Source organism: Mercenaria mercenaria, chromosome 5 (genome assembly GCF_021730395.1).
Source record: "Mercenaria mercenaria strain notata chromosome 5, MADL_Memer_1, whole genome shotgun sequence".
In the NCBI taxonomy this organism is placed as follows: domain Eukaryota; kingdom Metazoa; phylum Mollusca; class Bivalvia; order Venerida; family Veneridae; genus Mercenaria; species Mercenaria mercenaria.
Window position 1 is genome coordinate 79133479 of NC_069365.1, and position 18411 is coordinate 79151889.

General features: G+C 35.7%; 1 protein-coding gene across 2 annotated transcripts in view; it reads left to right on the forward strand.

Moving 5' to 3' along the window:
- LOC123557719 (uncharacterized) overlaps nt 1–18411 on the forward strand; it is a 48265-nt gene that overhangs the window by 13663 nt on the left and 16191 nt on the right. For both annotated transcript variants that reach the window (XM_045349360.2, XM_045349361.2), the window contains exons 6-15: nt 862–923; nt 1399–1545; nt 5949–6062; nt 6621–6804; nt 7307–7383; nt 8744–8808; nt 11225–11376; nt 13701–13732; nt 17285–17384; nt 18243–18370. In XM_045349360.2, coding sequence (XP_045205295.2) covers nt 862–923; nt 1399–1545; nt 5949–6062; nt 6621–6804; nt 7307–7383; nt 8744–8808; nt 11225–11376; nt 13701–13732; nt 17285–17384; nt 18243–18370 — 1061 coding nt within the window. The remainder of the gene's footprint in view (nt 1–861; nt 924–1398; nt 1546–5948; nt 6063–6620; nt 6805–7306; nt 7384–8743; nt 8809–11224; nt 11377–13700; nt 13733–17284; nt 17385–18242; nt 18371–18411) is intronic.

The following is an 18411-nucleotide window of genomic DNA, read 5'->3' on the forward strand; positions in this document are numbered from 1 at the left end:
ACTTTGACCTTGACATTGACCTAGTGACCTACTTTCACATTTTTGAAGGTACAGGCTTCAAATTTGGACCACATGCATAGTTTCGTGTTCCGAAATGAAATTTGACCTTGATTTTGACCTAGTGACCTACTTTCACATATCTCAAGCTACAGCCTTCAAATTTGGACCACATGCATATATAGTTTTGTGTACCGAAACAAACTTTGACCTTAACATTGACCTAGTGACCTACTTTCACATTTTTGAAGGTACAGGCTTCAAATTTGGACCACATGCATAGTTCTGTGTACAAAGAACTTTGTCCTTGAAATTGATCTAGTGACCTACTTTCACATTTCTGAAGCTACAGCTTTTGAATTTGGACCACATGCACAGTGTTGTGTACGGAAATGGAAATTTGACCTTGAGCTAGTCAATAAGTCATGAAATTTGGAACACTCAAAAATGGCACATTGGTGGGCACCAAGATCACTCTGTGATCTCTTGTTAGATTAGCTGCTGTGCATTTTAACATTACTGTGATATTAATTAGGTTACAAGAAAATGGTTTGGGCAAGTGAAAATATTGATTTGCCCAAAGGACAAATTTCAATGGAATAGGATCAAGCCCCGAATTTTTGTTACTGTTCCATTAGATTTAGATTAGAAAATCTTTCATGCAGTTAAGTTATCAGGATTTAATAAAAGAAACCATGTAGCGAGTCTGTCTAAGTGTGTCTTGGGTCTGCTTCAACCATTCTGGTATAATGTCATAGTTGTAATCTCACCAGTGTCTTTGAGGAGACATGTGGTGAGGATGTAGTAGATTTAAGAGAAATATAAGAGAAAAAATAAAGGATCTGTTCTTTTGAAAAATTTCAGCACCATTTTGTTTGAGGATGGCAAAGTACTTCCTGTGGCCATTTGGAAAGTTTGTGTTTTTGGTGTGTATTAATATTTCATGTCTTTGCTAAGATATAGATGTCTAAATGTAAAGATGCAAATTATGAATATTGAACGCTTATTCTATCTCTATATAGGTGTGATATTACTTTAAATGGTATTACTTTAAATAATATTACTTTAAATGATATTACTTTAAGGAAGTTTACTGCTTTGGTAGCATATGGGTAGAAGCCCTGCTTTAAGTGTAAGAGATCTTAATGAGCTAACTTCCTAGCTGCGTTAAACCAAACTTCCAGTAGCTGTACTTGTTCGCACTCAGCTTTGAAAAGAGAAACTGACCTCTTAGCATTAAAAACGGAAACTAATTTGTCTTTCTGTCATACCCATGTGGTGACAGATGCCATCAGGATTGAGGCACAGAGAGTGAGAGTTGTAGGCTGTTTTAGAGTAAACCTAAAATACTATAATTATCAGAGAAGTATGTACTCAGTGTTGTCATTTTGTATAATACAGATGCATGCGTCTCCATGCACAACCAACTTAGAATCTCATTATTACCAGAAACAGACTGGGGAAGAAGATGAAGAGACCAGTCTAATTAGATCTGAAAGTATTGCTCAGGTGTCCTACCATACACCAGTCTGCAAGAGAGGTTTCTGGGTAATTATTTCTTTAAGTAATGTGTTATATAACCAGTTGAAAAAGATCTGAAAATATCTTTGAGGTGTCTTATGGTTCACCTAAATCTGTGACTGAAATATCATAAACCAGTCTTCAAGAAGAATTTCTTGGTAATATGGTACTTTAAATTTTGAATAAGCTAAATAACCAGTCTACATAGTTCTAAAAATATCACTGAAATAACTTACCGGTAACCAGACTGAAAGAACTGAAAATGCTGCTGAAACCAGGCTGTAGAAGAATGAATTAACTGAGTTAAATTTATCAGTCAACTGATTTACTCAAAACTGAAAGTAGTGCTAAGTTAAGATGTTTTTGGGTAATGTCAGTAGCACATTGATTTATTTATTGTTTAATAGTCATTGGTAATTTAAATTGCAGAATTAATAATTGAACCAGTTTTACCACATTGCTTGGAGAGTAACTTCATTACACCTTACTAAGCAAAGAAAACTGAACTGGAAGCAGGTCTATTTACTTATTGGAAATTCTTTCAGATTATAGAATTTCCTTCTCATATTTCCTTGAGTATAAAAAAGTTGATTAAAGTTTAATTACATTTTGAATATTTAATTGATACAATTTGATTTCCCAGAAATGAAAGGTCATAAGTGAAAAAAGTTACTTCTGAGAAAACTGAAACTTTGTATGATTTTTTTTACCTCAGAAACTTTAAAAATCCTAACTTATCAGGCCTCCCTAAAATTCCTAAAAAAAACACTCAGGAAGAACCAAATTCCTAAAACAGCCCTTATTTTTAGCTCACCTGAGCACAAAGTGCTCATGGTGAGGTATTGTGATCATGCTGTGTCCGGCGTCTGTCGTGCGGGCCTCCGTCCGTCAAGTCGTCCGTCGTCAACATTTGTGTTTAAACGACATCTCCTCCAAAACCAATGAATGGATTTTGATGAAACTTGGCCATGATGTTCCTTGTGTGGTCCTCTACCAAAGTTGTTCAAATGGTTCCGCTTGGTTGCACACAGGGGCTGCCAGAGCTAAAAATAGAAAAAACTTCAAACGACATCTACTCCTAAACCGATGGTCCGATTTTGAAATAATTTCACACAAATGGTCCTTATGTCACCCTCTACCAAGATTGTTCAGATTATACCGATTCGTCAAAAAACATGGCTGCTGGAGGGTGTGGTCCCTTTTTAACCAGGTTTCCAACGAAAACCTGAGTTATTAGATTGGGGTATGACGTTTGGCGGGCGGGCGGATGGCGGCATCAAACTGGTGTTTCCGGTCAGTAACTTTTGTTTCGGTAAAGATATTGAATAAAACTTGGTATGTATGTAGCTTATATCAAGACAAAGGCTGGGATTGATTTTGGGGTTTCTGGGGTCAAGGTCAAGGTCACTGTTACTTAAAATAGAAAAGGGTTTCCGGTCAATAACTTAACTTAGGAATGAGCTATCATGATGAAACTTGGTGTATAGAAAACTTATATAAAGTTGTAGCTTGGGATTGATTTTGGGGTTTCTGGGATCAAGGTCAAGGTCATTGTTACTAAAAATAGGGTTAGGGTTAGGTTAGGGTTAGGGTTAGCATATCTTCTACATGCATGGAGGGATTTTGATGAAAGTTGGCACAATTGTTCACCATCATGAGACGGAGTGTCATGCGCAAGAACCAGGTCCCTAGGTCTAAGGTCAAGGTCACACTTAGAGGTCAAAGGATACAAGAATGAAAACTTTGTCCGAAGCATATCTTCTTCATGCATAGAGGGATTTTGATGTAACTTGGCACAATTATATACCATCATGAGACGAAGTGTCTTGCGCAGTTCCTTCTTTAGAATTACTTCCCTATGTTTGTTACTATAAATAGCTTATATTGTAAACTTTTTCATTACTAGACGTAGGGAAAAATCGAGACCACTTTTCTGTAGTACAACATCATGATTTACATCCAATTTTTTAGGTGTATTTTGACCAGTCTCTTACTGGTAAGGATTTCTGTGTGGACTTACAAATTTTTTTTTTTTTTTTTTTTTTTTTTAAAGATTAACTTCCCTACTATAAATAACTTATATTGTAACTTTTTTATAATTGACCATAGGGAAAAACCAAGACCATTTTTCTGTGGTACAACATAGTTGTTACTTTCTAATTTTAGGTGTATTTTAAGGTATCTCTACCTGGTAAGGAGTTTTTTTGTGGACTTAGAAAAACAAAAGAATTACAATGATTACTAAACAACCACAAAATTAAAATAACATCTGCAAATACAGGTGCTAGAGTAAAGAAATTTACTGTGACGGGCATATATTGTGACATTCTGGCACTCTTGTTTATTCTTATGAAAAGTGTTGAAAACCTGGTTTCGTGGCATTGCCGCGTTTCTTGTTTCTATATGTATATAGTGGAAAGTTTAAAAATTTTCTTGTATGAAACTGCTTTCCCAATTTTAGAATAATTTTACACAAATGGTCCTTGTGTGACCCTCTACCAAGAATGTTCAAATTATTTTGATTTGTCAAAAAACATTATCCTCCAGAGGGCGTGGTCACTTTTCCCTATATGTATATAGTGGAAACTTTAAAAATCTTCTTGTGTGAAACTGCTGGCCTGATTTTAGAATAATTTTACACAAATGGTCCTTGTGTGACCCTGTACCAAGATGGTTCAAATTATTTTGATTCATCAAAAAACATGGCCGCCAGAGGGCGTGGTCACTTTTCCCCATATGTATATAGTGGAAACTTTAAAAATCTTCTTGTGTGAAACTGCTTGCCCGATTTTAGAATAATTTTACACAAATGGTCCTTGTGTGACCCTCTACCAAGATTGTTCAAATTATTTTGATTCGTCAAAAAACATGGCCGCCAGAGGGCGTGGTCACTTTTCCCTAAATGTATATAGTGGAAACTTTAAGAATCTTCTTGTTTGAAACTGCGATCCTGATTTTTAAAATAATTTTACACAAATGGTTCTTGTGTGACCTTCTACCAAGATTGTTCAAATTATTCAGATTCGTCAAAAAACATGGCTGCCAGGGGGCGTGGTCACTTTTCTTCTCTGAATCAATAATAGCTAGAGCCTTGATATTTTGCGTGTGATATCAGATTTGTAATGTCTACCATAATTGTTCAAATTATTGCCCTAGGTTCAAAAGTGTGTGTGACATGTATATAATATAGGCTAACATAGAAGAAACCTAGCTCTGTACTTATACAAACACACTTGAAGCCTTGTACACAGGTGAGCGCTTTAGGGTCAATGACCCTCTTGTTTTAAATTAACCCAAAGTTTTTGTAATTTCTGTCTGAACTTAAAATTTTTTTTTGCACAAAGTCATGCATATAATGAACCAATTAACTTATTGAAGTTAATATTCTTTAAGATTCGTTTACAGAGGATGCCTATATCGGTTTCCATGAGTTCCTAGGCTACAGCTTCATGAAACATATTTATGCTCTAATTCGTTTCACTCAAACGAGCATAAATTATTTATACCTCCAAGCATACACCTTTAAATAAACAACAAACAACAGTATATATTTAGGCCTGAGGTCGTCTGGGAGCCCTTATTTTTGGCAAAAATTGCCCTTATTTTAGCCCTATTTTTTTGCCAAATAGTGCTTGAAAGCCTGTTACCTCAACTGTTCCAGTCTATGCTGGAACCTCTTAGCTAAAGCTTTTAAATACCGACAGTTCTTGTTGTCTAATATTTTTTATTGAGCTGACGTTATTTATGAAATTGTGTATACACTTTACAGTCATCTAAAACAAAAGGTCATATCTTCTACTTATGACTTATTTATTCAAAATCACATAATATGCAACATTAAAGGATGTAAGTGGAAGATACGACCTTTTTTTTCTTCAGATGATATTTCTAAAACTGACCAGAGGAATGGGTCATAAGAAACAAATGCAGCCTTGTTAATGCAATGTCATCTTTGGTTCAATAAACAGGGTTGCATACATATAATTTTGTGTTCAGGTTATTGCACTTTCAACACAGTTTCTGAAAATGTATAGGTCATAAAAGGTCTTAAGTAACAGTTACAACCTTTTATTTCTTGGACGTCAAATAGATTAATAGGAGTGTCTTCCATGCACAAATCATCCTAATAATTTATAACTGTTGATAAGGATGATCTCAATATTATAACTAATTATTTGAGCCGCACCATGACAAAACCTACATAGTGGGTTTGCGACCAGCATGGATCCAGACCAGCCTGCGCATCCGCGCAGTCTGGTCGGGATCCATGCTGTTCGCTTTTAAAGCCTATTGGAATTGGAGAAACTGTTAGTGAACAGCATGTATTCTGACCAGACTGCGCGGATGTGCAGGCTGGTCTGGATCCATGCTGGTCGCAGAGCCACTATGTTGATTTTCTCATGGCACGGCTCATTTTATTTATTTATAAGACAACAGTCAGCTCGTACCCATGGTTGATCCTCGGAGCACCATTTCTGTTGATTGTTCATGCTGTGATCTGCTTTCTGTCATGGTTCTTTGTTGTCACCATTCCTATCGCCAAGGTAACATATTACAACTTCTGTTATAAGTTAGAATGCCAAGTTTTATGTATAGTAAAGTACTTTACTTATGTGGCCTCCATTGCTGAGCCGATAAGATTGTTGACTTGGTTTTAGTTGTCCCGCCCATTAGGATGAATGTTTGGTGGTCCTACTCAGGTGCCCACCTTCGACTAATATAATGTCAGGAGGGCCATCTGAGGTCCTCCCCTATTAAAGCTGGAGTGTTGACATATGACCTAAATTTTGTTTGTGCGGCTTTGAAACATAACAAAACAAAACAAACAGTTTTTTTCTAATTATTCTATACATTCCCTCAAAGAAGCATGCTTTTATTCATACCATAATTTCCATATCTTATAGCTTATAGCAAAGGTTTCAATAAAAAGTCTGTACTGTTATAATAAATCTTATACTGAAAGAAATTATTGCATTTGGATTGGTACAAATACTGTTCTCTAGAAATAATACTGTATTTATTGTAGTTACTTATTTATGTACTACTGGCAGCAGTAATAAAAAAGAACAGAAGTTCCATTTCAATTTTTTACTACATTTTAGGTTAACACTAAGGCTATAACTTATGTTTTATGGCTGCCACCAGATAGAGTGAGTGTCGGGGATTCAGGAATCATGTCGATGGATCCTAAGAAAATACGAAGTGAAATTATCATGTACACACATCAGTCTGTCAACGTCTATTACTATAAATATACAGTGGATGGCATGAACATCATATTAGTCAGTATCCTTTATAATTTTAAATCAAAATCTGGAATCTGATTGGCTGTTCCCAGGCTGAATTTTGATATTGACCAATGGCAAGGCTTGTATTTTCATCTCGAAACCAAAGCACAAATGTAATGAACTTGAGTTTAGTCTCATTTAAAGGTTTGTTTCAAGTTTTTAATGGATTTACTGTAAGGCACCCTTTCAGTATAACTATGTTTCAAAGTGCTTTCTTTACATCAATTTTATTTTCTTCAGAAATACATGTTTGAGGTTTTCTGTATTCCAAAAATAACACTTCACAGCATCATTTATGATGCCAGGTTCCCATAGCCATTTTTTGGCAGGTTCTTATTCTGTGATCTAATATCTGTCTGCAAAATTTACAAAATGAAATTTCCTAGAGGAAAAACCACTTTCAGTGTTGCAGATGGTGATTTTGACATGAAATTATTTTCATGTAGACTTAGTTTAGAGATTATGTCAGGAGTGGAAATAAATCTTTAACAGAATATTAGATTTATTATTATTTGTAGCACTGTCAATAGCTTTAGGATACTCAGATCCAGAAAATAAGATCACAGATGGTGTTACTGTAAGTACACATTATTTTTAATTACCACTGAAGATTGCTATCACTTGAACCAGGGTTTTTGTATTCCGTGTTGGGAGAGTCAGTTGAAACACATCAAAGCACCCCAAATTAGATCAAAATGCCCAGAATCATAATATACCATCAGACACAAAACATACCAAGACAGACCACACCAAAACACAAAAACCATACAAAGACAAACAAACCACACCAAAACACCTCAAAGTACACCAAGACACCTCGAGTCACACCAAGACAGCACCACAACACCCAAACCACTCCTAAACACACCAGTCTACATAACACCCCAGTCCATACCTAAAAACCAAAATAACACTATAATTTTAAAGTCAATGCATAAATAGTAGACGGGATCCGGACATTTGCCCCCCAGGACATTTGCCCCCCAATATAAAAGTGGACTGCTGGACATTTGCCCCCCAGTTGAAATGGTAGATAGGACATTTGCCCCCCAGTGCTTATTTCTGAAACGGACATTTGCCCCCCAATATTTTTGTCCCCTAGTGATTTTTTAGGAACTTAGTGGAAGATAATTATCATATTGTAGATAACAATGTGTTTGTTTCTTACATCTTTCTAGTAGATAATTGCCAAATTAACAAGTTTGAGTGTTAAAAACATTGCACAAATTAAAAAATTATAACATTGTTATGAGCACTTTTATAACTCAATAATAGGCTATTATTTACCTTAACACCTCAATGTAATTAACATATTCATCAAATTTTTATCAATAAAATAGTTTTTTTGACTGAAAATTGCCTTTTAGAGTAATTTTGATAATAAAACAACATATAACACAGTATATCTACTGGCACATTGGACAAAAATGTTGGGGGGCAAATGTCCATTCTAAAAATAAGAAGTGGGGGGCAAATGTCCTATCTGCCATTTCAACTGGGGGGCAAATGTCCAGTAGTACATTTTTTCATTGGGGGGCAAATGTCCTGGGGGGCAAATGACCTAAAATATTTATCAATACTGGCCATGTCTGGCATGGACATTTTTAAGAATTTCATTAATTCAATAGATTGTCTTAAAATTTGTAATAGAGCTGTTTAACTGCGTTCCTAGAACTGAAATAGTTTTTGCAAAAAAGCATTTGACTGAGCACAACTGATCAGTAAAAGAGGTTAAGTGTACTGAGAGATTAATTATCTCTGACTGCTGTAGCCATTTTTTACCTACAGTAGTCTGTTAAGTCCACATAAAATTTAGGTAACACCAACAGTTTTGGTTCTTGATGTGGATTGATAAAAGTTACAGCATGCCTATTGTTAAGAAAAAATGTGTTTTTATCAGTGTATAACAGTAACATTGTCTTTTTTGTCATTTACAGAAATGTATTTTAGCAGTTTTAGCAATTGTTCCATTGACTTACTACATAGGGATGGCCATTATTAGGTAAGGCACATTTGATTAAAACTAGGGAAAGAAACGCTAACAGCTGAAACATAATAGAGAGATAGGGTTTCATGATGTGAAAACATGTGTCACAGTACAGACTTTGTCACATTAGGGAATAATATGTTTCAGGCAGCCATTCAGCTCAGTCAGTAGAGTACTTGCCATGTAAGGGGGTGGCCCTTTGTTTGAGCCCTGGACTGACCACACATTTTTCTCAACCCCCAACATCAGTCCATGACTTGCTTTCTTGTCAGTTTTATGATGCTTAAAATACTATGAATTCAAGGACCAATTTCCTATTTGTGGAGGTGCATGTTGCGGTACTAACTTGGGGTTACGATTGGGTTATTATAACAGTACCCTGATTTGCAATGATGTATTCGGTTTGAGTGGATTTTGCCAGACCTAGGTCATATGAGACACTTGCGCAGCTGCGCTGTGTATGATTTGGCCTGGCAAAATTCATATGAGCTGAATTGATTATTTCAGATCAAGATACAGTGAAATCATTTCTATTCGCGTAGGACGAATTTTAGCGTATTTCGCGCTAGGACCGATGCGCGAATTTAAGACCGCGTTATTATAATTTTTTAATTTTATTTTTCATTTCTAAGACTGAAAATGCGCGAATTAAAGCCCACGCGAAACAGTCCTTTTTCACATTAGCGCGAAATTTCATGCCAGCGAATTTAAATGATTTCACAGTACTGTTTTGATTAAGAAATAATACATTGCATATATAAAACCATGTTTTAACATATCAAAACAATACAATGAGGTTATACACTTGCAGAATTATTTCATGAGGGGGTAGCCAGAGTTGATTATACACGCTGCTTGTAGCCAATCCCTATAGTTGAGATATATGTTAAAACATGGTTCTGCTATAAATCATTTTGTTTCTGATATGAATCTTATGTAAACCAGTAGATGAAATAAGGAAGCTCAGCGCATGTATGGCACCAAATATAGTAGGTTGACGTGAAGTCAGCGCATAACAGTGTTTCATTAGTGTTAAAATATGGGAAATAACACGTCCCCTTGAATAGTTTTGGAATGCATAAACATCTAGTGAGTTATTCTATGCCCCTAATAATAGTGTGTGTGTGAATTCAGTGTGTAACACTTTTTCGATATATTATTTCAATCCTGAAACGTCTTTTCTATAAAGTAGTAGATCAAATGTGGTAGCACTCTTCCTTGCCCTGCATAGTGCCAAATAATATGTCAACGGAAGTCATATTTCCATGTTTTGATGGAAATGTGCATGGATTTTTCATATGAGAATGATTCTTTTATTTTACGCGTATACCTATTTCTGCTGTTACATTAGCCAACATTGACTATAATAATAGGAAAATAAGACAAAAAACGCTTTTGAAGCAATAAACTTTTTGATGTCACGGCTAAAACAAGCGGTACCAACATTGATTACTTTTTCTTATCTGATGGGAGTTAAATGTAGGGGTTTGTATTCATTTGTTAACCTTTAGCCTGCTGTCGGCAAGTGATTCTGCCTTTGCAACCAGTGCAGACCAAGATCAGCGTGCACATTCGTGCAGGCTAATCATGGTCTGCACTGTTTGCTAATCAGTCAGTAAATTTTCAGTGAAAACCCGTTCGAATAATAAATAGTATTACCCAAACTGAATGATGGACTAGTCCATTTTAGAAATATAGCAGGCTAAAGGTTTAAATACAAGCTGTAATTTAGGCGTTAAATTTATATGTATATAATAAAAGATCAGGTCATCATATTTGATTTATGGCTCAGGCTAAATAATTTGTTTTGGCTAAAGATAACCCCCATCCCATTCTATACTATTGTAGCTCCTTATTTTTGACATACACTTTTGTTCAGTTTGTTAACCTTGAGCCTGCAGGCAGCAAGTGCTCCTATCCCCTATTGACTTCCTGCCTATACGACTATGCATCTGGGGAGACATGTGCTTTTCTACAAAAGCATCTTGTAGTTTAGATTGAAAATTTATATGATTGTTTATAATAAAAGATGAGATCATCATGTTGATGTAAATTTGATTTATGGCTCAGGCTAAATGATTTGTTTTGACTAAATATAATCCCCATCCCATTTTATACTATTGTAGCTCCTTATTCTTGACATACACTTTTGTTCAGTTTGTTAACCTTTAGCCTGCTGGCGGCAAGTGATTCTACCTCTGCGACCAGTGCAGACCAAGATCAGCCTGCACATGTGTGCAGGCTGATCATGGTCTGCACTGTTTGCTATTCAATTAGTAATATTTCAGTGAACACCCCTTTGAATAATAACTGGTACTGCCCAAACCCAAAGATGAACCAGTCTGTTTTAGAAATATAGCAGGGTGAAGGTTAAAAGAGGAAACATTGCTATTACATGAGAGTTTGTCTTGACTGCTGGATTTTATTTCAGCATTTCTGCCCAGAGTAGTTTTGCGATTGGAGCGGTATTGAACGCAACGTTTGGTTCCGTGGTTGAACTGATTTTGTATATTGTAACGTTGTTAAAAGGAAAGGACAGTAACGCAACATGCTTTGCTGAGCTTGTGAGATCAGCCTTAGCTGGTAAGTTTTTGTAGAAATGAACTGTTACTTACTCTTTACCCTTAGCCTGACAAGTGTTTCTTCCTTTGAGACCAGTGCAGATCATGATCAGCCTGCATATCCATGCAGTCTGATCATGGTCTGCACTGTTCGCCATTCAGTCAGTATCTTTTTGGTAAGCACCCCTTTTAAAAGTTAATGGTATTGTCCAAATTGAAAGATAGACAAGTTCATTATAGAAATTTAGTAGGGTAAGGGTTAATATGTCCCCAGTCTTTGATTTCCGTTCTGAACTTTGTCTTATATGTCTGTCTTGCTGAAATATACCTATCCTTTTATTATTGTGATACGATTGTTATTCTTAAAGAATCCGGAGTTTTCAAGATGTTACCTATTCATTATATAAATTTAACCAGATATTAGATAGATTTTATATAAATAAAGTCCAGGGGTGTAAAATTCCACTCGCCCGCTCGCATTGGCGAGTTAAAGTCTGGATAGGACGAGTGGATCTCGCTGTATACTCGACCGATCGGGCGAGTGGTTTTTACGTCGTAGCTCTAATGAAATTCAGAAATTACATCTCGAAAAACGTCAACAAACTTTGATATAGTTCAGTTGCTACTTTGATTGACTGAATACCCGCGAATCGTAAAGATATCAAAACGTCATGCCGGTAATTTTCCATTCCGAGAGCACGTGCGACCTGTCAAATTTACATCTCCGTTACTTTTGTTTATCAACACGTACACAAAAAACGCGCGTAGTGCATTCATTTTTTAACGTTATTGCTTCAGTTTTTCAACATCGCTTAAGAAGTAATACAATTTGAATGCTACTAAGATTTCAATAAAATATCGACGGAAATGTAAGCAAATTTGTATGAAAACGGTCGAATTTTCATACAATCATTTGTTAAATTTCGAACAGCGCGATCTTAATTACTGATTTCTTTCTAAGAGAAAATAAGTGATACATACTTTGGGCATAAAATTCGGACTTTTGACCAGAAAGAACAAAAGACAGAATTAAAAATTCTTAAATAATGAAAAAGCTGCAGTAATTTAAATACATTGAGTAAAACGATTTTTTTGGTAAAAAGGTTTCTGTTAGTGCGGCGGATTAGGATACGTGACCTCGTGGACGTAAATAGAAATGTGGTTTTAAAATAAAACAAAATGATGTTGTTGCGTTTTTAAATACGTTTTAAATGAATCTTTGTACATGTATTTTTTTTTATAAAATATTCTTCTCAAACGATAGTGTAAATTCCTTGAGGGCAAATAGGTCACATGGCGCGAAAACTGTAATATGACGTAATGCCATGACAATCTCGTGCAACAATACCGCTTTGATCTCCACTTCAGATGTCATCATACCGACACACTTCTTTTAGCTCTTTGAGAGGATGTTAATTGATGATGAAAACAATGCCAATTACTTAGTTTATCAACAGAATAATTACCGATGATCATCAACTTTTTTTCGCTTTCAAGACGGGTAGGTGTATGATGATTATTGTGTCCATATTTTTAGGACACTTTTCAAAATAATTATTTTTCGGGAAATAAGTCTTGAGAAAATGAAAATAACTGATGTTTAATACTTTCCTGACACTTTGGGAAACTACGGTAGGGGTTAGAATGTGATTTTTTTTTTTTTACTATCGATGCAGTTATTATGGAGAGCAATTTGATGGTGGAGATGACAAAATTAGTGAAAGAAAAATGTCTGGTTTGAAAAGGAAATTTAAGAGTAGATCTAACAAAAATGAATAATAAAAAGGAAACGTAGTGTACGAGCTATGTGTTATGTTTGAAATTTTCTTGTTGTTTATAATACTCCTTCCATAAAACGTTACAGTATTAAAAATGTCAATTATTAGGGCGAGTGACTGTCCACTAAGGGCGAGTAGATTTTACTAGCTACTAGTCCTGCAGGGCGAGTGGTGTGAAAAAGAATTTTACACCCCTGTAAACATTATACTGTATTTTTCCTAATAAACACCCCAGGGACATTTATTAAAGCCTCAAAAGATTTTTTAAACTTTTATAGTGAATATAAACCATATGTCCAACTTACAGTGAATGCATTGTAGCAGTTATTTCTCTGTCGTGCTTGTGTCACTTTTGACCTAAATTAACTGATTTTTATAAATAAAATATTGAGGGAGACAGGGGAGTTGTTTATAATGGCGAGGATGTAAATTGGGGAGTATACGGTATGTTAGTACACTACTTTGCCTTGATGATCAGATGAAGTTTAAAGTTGCTTTGTTGTTTGCCACATTCAGAAAGATTTTTAACTGTATGATTGGTCAACTCTTTCTCCCTTTTTTTTTTCAGGGACATTGGTCGGTTGTGTTTTGTTCATTCCGGTAAGTTTGACACAATGCGCCATTATTTTATTACGGTAGTCATTAAATGTTACAAATAGTTTGATCAGTTTTTCAGGGGACTTCCATGGCTGAATAATTAAGGTTGCTGACTTTGAGTAACTTTCTCCTTACCACTTTGTGTTTGAAATCCAACAAGGAATGTGGAATTCTTTCATGTGAGAAAGTGATCCAAATAAAGAAGGTCATCTGTTCTACCAAGATACCTGCCAGTGCCTTAAATAATCCATGGAGGGGCGCCTGGGATCTTGCCATATGACCCATAATCGTTTTCGCTTATTGTTGGGTTAAGGATTGTTTTTATTCTCCCTGTGTCTAAGACCCTGAAGCTAATGACTGAGCCGTGCCATGAGAAAACCAACATAGTGGGTTTGCAACCAGCATGGATCCAGACCAGCCTGCGCACCCGTGCAGTCTGGTCAGGATCCATGCTGTTCGCTAAAGGTTTCTCTAATTGCATTAGGCTTTGAAAGCGAACAGCATGGATCCTGACCAGACTGCGCGGATGCGCAGGCTGGTCTGGATCCATGCTGGTCGCAAACCCACTATGTTGGTTTTCCAGTGGCGCGGCTAATGTCATGTAGCTTATGTTTGTGCCCTTTTCATATCGTCTAAACAACTTGTTAAGATTTACTTAAAGGTAGCAACAGTTGTTAACCTCATCAAGACAGCATGCAGAGTGTACAATCCAGCTCACCAGGTTAGAGGTTAAGGTTTCAAAAGAAAGCGAAAGGTCACAAAGTATCAGACTTGTTTCTGGGGGTATAAATCGTCTTGTTATTTTTAGCTCACATGTCACTTCGTGACAAGGTGAGCTTTTGTGATCGCGCAGCGTCCGTCCGTGGGTCCGTGCGTAAACTTTTGCTTGTGACCACTCTAGAGGTCACATTTTTCATGGGATCTTTATGAAAGTAGGTCAGAATGTTCATCTTGATGATATCTAGGTCAAGTTCGAAACTGGGTCACGTGCGGTCCAAAACTAGGTCAGTAGGTCTAAAAATAGAAAAACCTTTTGACCTCTCTAGAGGCCATACTTTTCAATGGATCTTCATGAAAGTTAGAATGTTCAACTTGATGATATCTAGGTCAAGTTTGAAACTGTGTCACGTGCCTTCAAAAACTAGGTCAGTAGGTCAAATAATAAAAAAACCTTGTGACTTCTCTAGAGGCCATATTTTTCATGGAATCTTTTTGAAAGTTGGTCTGAATGTTCATCTTGATGATATCTAGGTCAAATTTGAAACTGGGTCATATGCGGTCCAAAACTAGGTCAGTAGGTCTAAAAATGGAAAAACCTTGTGACCTCTGTAGAGGCCATACTTTTCAATGGATCTTCATGAAAATTAGTCAGAATGTTCAACTTGATGATATCTAGGTCAAGTTCGAAACTGGGTCACGTGCCATAAAAAACTAGGTCAGTAGGTCAAATAATAAAAAACCTTGTGACCTCTCTAGAGGCCATATTTTTCATCGGATCTGTATGAAAGTTGGTCTGAATGTCCATCTTGATGATATCTAGGCCAAGTTTGAAACTGGGTCAACTGCGGTCTAAAACTAGGTCAGTAGGTCTAAAAATGGAAAAACCTTGTGACCTCTCTAGAGGCCATACTTTTGCATGGATCTTCATGAAAATTGGTCAGAATGTTCAACTTGATGATATGTAGGTCAAGTTCAAAACTGGGTCACGTGCCTTCAAAATGTAGGTCAGTAGGTTAAATAATAAAAAAACCTTGTGACCTCTCTAGAGGCCATATTTTTCATGGGATCTGTATGAAAGTTGGTCTGAATGTTCATCTTGATGATATCTAGGCCAAGTTTGAAACTGGGTCAACTGCGGTCAAAAACTAGGTCAGTAGGTCTAAAAATGGAAAAACCTTGTGACCTCTCTAGAGGCCATACTTTTGCATGGATCTTCATGAAAATTGGTCAGAATGTTCAACTTGATGATATGTAGGTCAAGTTCAAAACTGGGTCACGTGCCTTCAAAAAGTAGGTCAGTAGGTTAAATAATAAAAAAACCTTGTGACCTCTCTAGAGGCCATATTTTTTGTGGGATCTGTATGAAAGTTGGTCTGAATGTTCATCTTGATGATATCTAGGTGAAGTTAAAAACTTAGAATCAAGTACACATATTGTTCATTGAAGGGTGTATGTACAAACAGTTGCAAGGTATATGTATGAACTCAAGGTAGAATCAAGTACACATATTGTTCATTGAAGGGTGTATGTATAAACAGTTGCACGGTTTATGTATGATGGTAGAATCAAGTACACATATTGTTCATTGAAGGGTGTATGTATAAACAGTTGCAAGGTATATGTATGATGGTAGAATCAAGTACACATATTGTTCATTGAAGGGTGTATGTATAAACAGTTGCACGGTATATGTATGATGGTAGAATCAAGTACACATATTGTTCATTGAAGGGTGTATGTATAAACAGTTGCAAGGTATATGTATGATGGTAGAATCAAGTACACAAATTGTTCATTGAAGGGTGTATGTATAAACAGTTGCAAGGTATATGTATGAACTCATAGAAGAATCAAGTACACAAATTGTTCATTGAAGGGTGTATGTATAAACAGTTGCAAGGTATATGTATGATGGTAGAATCAAGTACACATATTGTTCATTGAAGGGTGTATGTAAAAACAGTTGCAAGGTATATGTATGATGGTAGAATCAAGTACACATATTGTTCATTGAAGGGTGTATGTATAAACAGTTGCAAGGTATATGTATGAACTCAAGGTAGAATCAAGTACACAAATTGTTCATTGAAGGGTGTATGTATAAACAGTTGCAAGGTATATGTATGAACTCAAGGTAGAATCAAGTACACAAATTGTTCATTGAAGGGTGTATGTATAAACAGTTGCAAGGTATATGTATGAACTCAAGGTAGAATCAAGTACACAAATTTTCATTGAAGGGTGTATGTATAAACAGTTGCAAGGTATATGTATGAACTCAAGGTAGAATCAAGTACACAAATTGTTCATTGAAGGGTGTATGTATAAACAGTTGCAAGGTATATGTATGAACTCAAGGTAGAATCAAGTACACAAATTGTTCATTGAAGGGTGTATGTATAAACAGTTGCAAGGTATATGTACGAACTCAAGGTAGAATCAAGTACACAAATTGTTCATTGAAGGGTGTATGTATAAACAGTTGCAAGGTATATGTACAAACTCAAGGTAGAATCAAGTACACATATTGTTCATTGAAGGGTGTATGTATAAACAGTTGCAAGGTATATGTACGAACTCAAGGTAGAATCAAGTACACAAATTGTTCATTGAAGGGTGTATGTATAAACAGTTGCAAGGTATATGTACGAACTCAAGGTAGAATCAAGTACACAAATTGTTCATTGAAGGGTGTATGTATAAACAGTTGCAAGGTATATGTACGAACTCAAGGTAGAATCAAGTACACAAATTGTTCATTGAAGGGTGTATGTATAAACAGTTGCAAGGTATATGTATGATGGTAGAATCAAGTACACATATTGTTTATTACAGGGAATATGTATGGTACTTGGTGGAATCAAGTACAGATCACAGAGATTCAACCCTAAGTCAGCCTCTGTTACAGCTTTGTTACTGTTTGTAGCTATTGGAGGTAAATATACTGTATGACACTTTAAATTTGTGTGAACTTTATTTCGAGACTTTGATTTGTCCTATTTTATTTATTCACGAAGAATTGAAATTTCTGTATTTTGAAAAGTTGAGACGAAATCATGCATTAAGATGTCCAAGATATATACTACGAGATGGGAAATTAACTCACAAGTAATAAAGGAAAATATCATCTGTTACTGAAAGTGTTCTACAGTATGCTGTCTGAACTGAAGTGTGATTACTTAACTGCAACTTACAAATGAAGTGTGTTTCCTTCCATGAACATACTTTGTGAGATGTGACTTTGTGGCTTTTGGCCAAAATGGCTGTTTCTTGTGGATATAATTTTGTGGATTTCAACTTTTGAAGATATAATAAATGGGAATTTTGTATGCTTATAATAAGTTATTAGGATGCACAGTCTCCTGTGACAGCTCTTTTTCCCCGGAGCATTATAGTTTCAAACACATGCAGCTACATGTATTGATAAGTTAAAAACAATGTATGTAGATCAGTGAAAATAATGAATTTGGGTTTTAAAATGCTATTTAAGTATTGATACATTGTTCGAGTTTAAAGTATACATGAAGATCTTTGGCCACCATATTTGTTCATACAATTATATTAATTCTACAGTATTCTTGTTACTGTAACATTAGAAACATTTGCATGACTGAAGTTTTGCGAAATGAAAAATCACCTAATATTACGAGGATTTTTTTGGCGTAAGCTATAACTTTCCTATAAATTTCCGTTGAAATGTGATGTTTTATGATCACTTAATTTCACAAATTGATAAAAAATTATTCCCCTTTTAGATATTTTTGACTTTGCAGTACATATTGTGAACTTACAGGTGTTTTTGCTCCTACATTGTTTTCCAAGATATTTGGAGATCTGCAGTGTCAGAGATGTGAAATCAACAGTACGTCGAGTGAGAATCACACGTCAGGATTGCAGTGTACAGGGTGTACGCAGTCAGTGGTAAATACTTTTTTTCCTCAGGGTATAATTGTCCCTCCTGA